Below are 2,138 nucleotides of genomic sequence, written 5' to 3' on the forward strand. Positions count from 1 at the left end.
CCTTATGTAGTGCCACAATTCTTTTTTTTAAGGTCCCCAGAGAGTTCCTTGCCATGGTGTGCCATCTTGGGAGTTTCAGTGACCAGTATGACAGAGTGTGAGAGCTGTACTACAAATTGAACACACCTGCTCCCTATTCACACCTGAGACCTAGTAAGAGTAACGAGTCACATGGTATTTTGGAGGGAAAATGACAAGCAGTGCTTTGTTTGGACATTTAGGAGTGTAGTGTCTTTAGGGTGTACTCACTTTTGTTGCCAGGGGTTTAGCTATTAATGGCTATATTTTGAGTTTTTTTGAAGGGAAAAATAAATTTACACTGCTATATAAGCTTTACACAGACTACTTTTCATTGTGTCAAAGCGATGTTTCTTCAGTGTTTTCTCTGCAGAAATGTGAGGGGTGTACTCACTTTTGTGACATACTGTATCGTGCTATGTATTGTATCGCAATATATCGTATAGTTGCCCCTATATCGTGATATGTATTGTATCTCAATATATCGCGGAGTTGCCCCTGTATCGTGATACATATTGTATCGCCAGATTTAATACGTATCACGATACAGGGGCGACTCTACGATATATTGCGACACTATAGTATTGCCAGATTCCTGCCAACACACACCCCTAGTCACTAGGTTACCCTAGTTGTTTTAACTAGGCTAACTCGGTCGGTCCAGACGACTGTTTGACTGTGGTGTCCTTGTCCCTCCCCAGGTGCGGTAACACATGAGAGTCCTGAGTCCAGGACTTGTGGTGCAGCCAAGTTTTCGGGACTTCCGCGGAGTCAGGAGCGCAGCAACGGTGAGGTACAGTTCACGCCACCCGTGCCTAGCCCCACCCCGGCCTGGGTGCCCACGGGCTCCCCTGCTCCTGCTGCTGCGGCGGCCCCTCCGGGTTCTCCCCTCCCCAAATTCTCTCCGCTAAGTATAAAGAAGGAGGAGCGTCCAGCCCATGGCCCCACCTCCCCTCCGCTGCTGAGGCCACTCCCCCATGCCCAGCCCCACCCGGAGGAACTTGTCCTTCCATCCCTACAGCACCACGCCCAGCGGGTAATAAGCCACCAGGGGCAGCACCACCCTCTTCAACTCGGTAGCCTCCCCCTCATCAGGTGGGTGGTCTCTATCTCTCTCTGTCCGAGTCGGTGGAGCTGAAATGATTTCACGACAACGACGATATCATCATGTTTGTCTCTCTCTCTCGCAGCAGCAGCAGTCCGGTGGGTTTCACCAGACCGCCCCTCCCCCAGGCCTTTCAGCACAAACCCGGCGGGCCTTTACCCTCGCCCCCCGCCCTGCCGCTGTCCATCCCCGGTCTCTCTACCTCAGAGTACTCCTACCTACGGAGCCCGGCCCATCGCCATCCAGCCATGTTCGCCACCTCAGCCACACTGCCTCGGCCTCCCACCTTACCAACCAACAGCCTGGTGGTACCGGGTCACCTGGGCGCCGTGCCGTACCCAGGTAAGTTCACTGTGAAGAATGCAGAACGTGACGAGAACTTCCTGTTCGTGGCCAAAAAACGTCATGAGTGTGATGTGACTTTAGGCGAATGTTGTCCCTAAGTCTGCCTGTGAGAAGAGCTCCCCCTGCAGGTGCGGAGATCAATCCCAACAACATTAATTTGTAGCGGCTCTGTAGCGGGCCCCAGCCTGAGGGTTAGTTAGTCCAGCTGACCGGGGTCTTAGTCTCTGAGATCCACCACAGAAGTCCCTAAAAATGAGAATAGTCTTGAAAATATGTATTTATATTTAGATTAGTGGGAAATATATCACATTTGACCGTCCACGGGGGATGGGGGGCTGCGGGGGGGGGCAGGTTCCACAGGTCCCACCGGACCCTGTCCAGATGAACAGTCTAGGACTGTCTTTGAAGGGACATTTTCACTGAGACCGGTAGAGAATTATATGGACATTTGTCCAGATTAGTCACAGACTAAAAAAACAGGTGAGAAACACTGACCTCTAGCTGCTGATATTTCTTTTTTATTGGTTCCAGTGATGAACAAAAAATTATTTATTTATTTTTCTGGATTAATCCTGATTAATGATCATGATTGATGGGGATTAATCCAGAGCTGGTCTCTGATTGGTCAGATTGATGGTTTGATGACACGTGCACAGACCGTCATCAGAGC

General features: G+C 50.5%; 1 protein-coding gene across 1 annotated transcript in view; it reads left to right on the top strand.

Annotated features, from left to right (window-relative positions):
- The window catches only part of LOC103398900 (fibrosin-1-like protein), an 8,295-nt gene extending 6,213 nt beyond the window's left edge, over positions 1-2,082 (top strand). The window contains exons 2-3 of the mRNA XM_025053868.1: positions 720-1,113; positions 1,209-2,082. Of these exons, the coding sequence (XP_024909636.1) occupies positions 720-1,113; positions 1,209-1,566 (752 nt within the window). The 3' untranslated portion in view covers positions 1,567-2,082. The remainder of the gene's footprint in view (positions 1-719; positions 1,114-1,208) is intronic.
- Positions 2,083-2,138: the final 56 nt, after the last annotated feature.

Source organism: Cynoglossus semilaevis, unplaced genomic scaffold (assembly GCF_000523025.1).
Source record: "Cynoglossus semilaevis isolate Cse_v1.0 unplaced genomic scaffold, Cse_v1.0 scaffold2031, whole genome shotgun sequence".
Lineage (NCBI taxonomy): Eukaryota > Metazoa > Chordata > Actinopteri > Pleuronectiformes > Cynoglossidae > Cynoglossus > Cynoglossus semilaevis.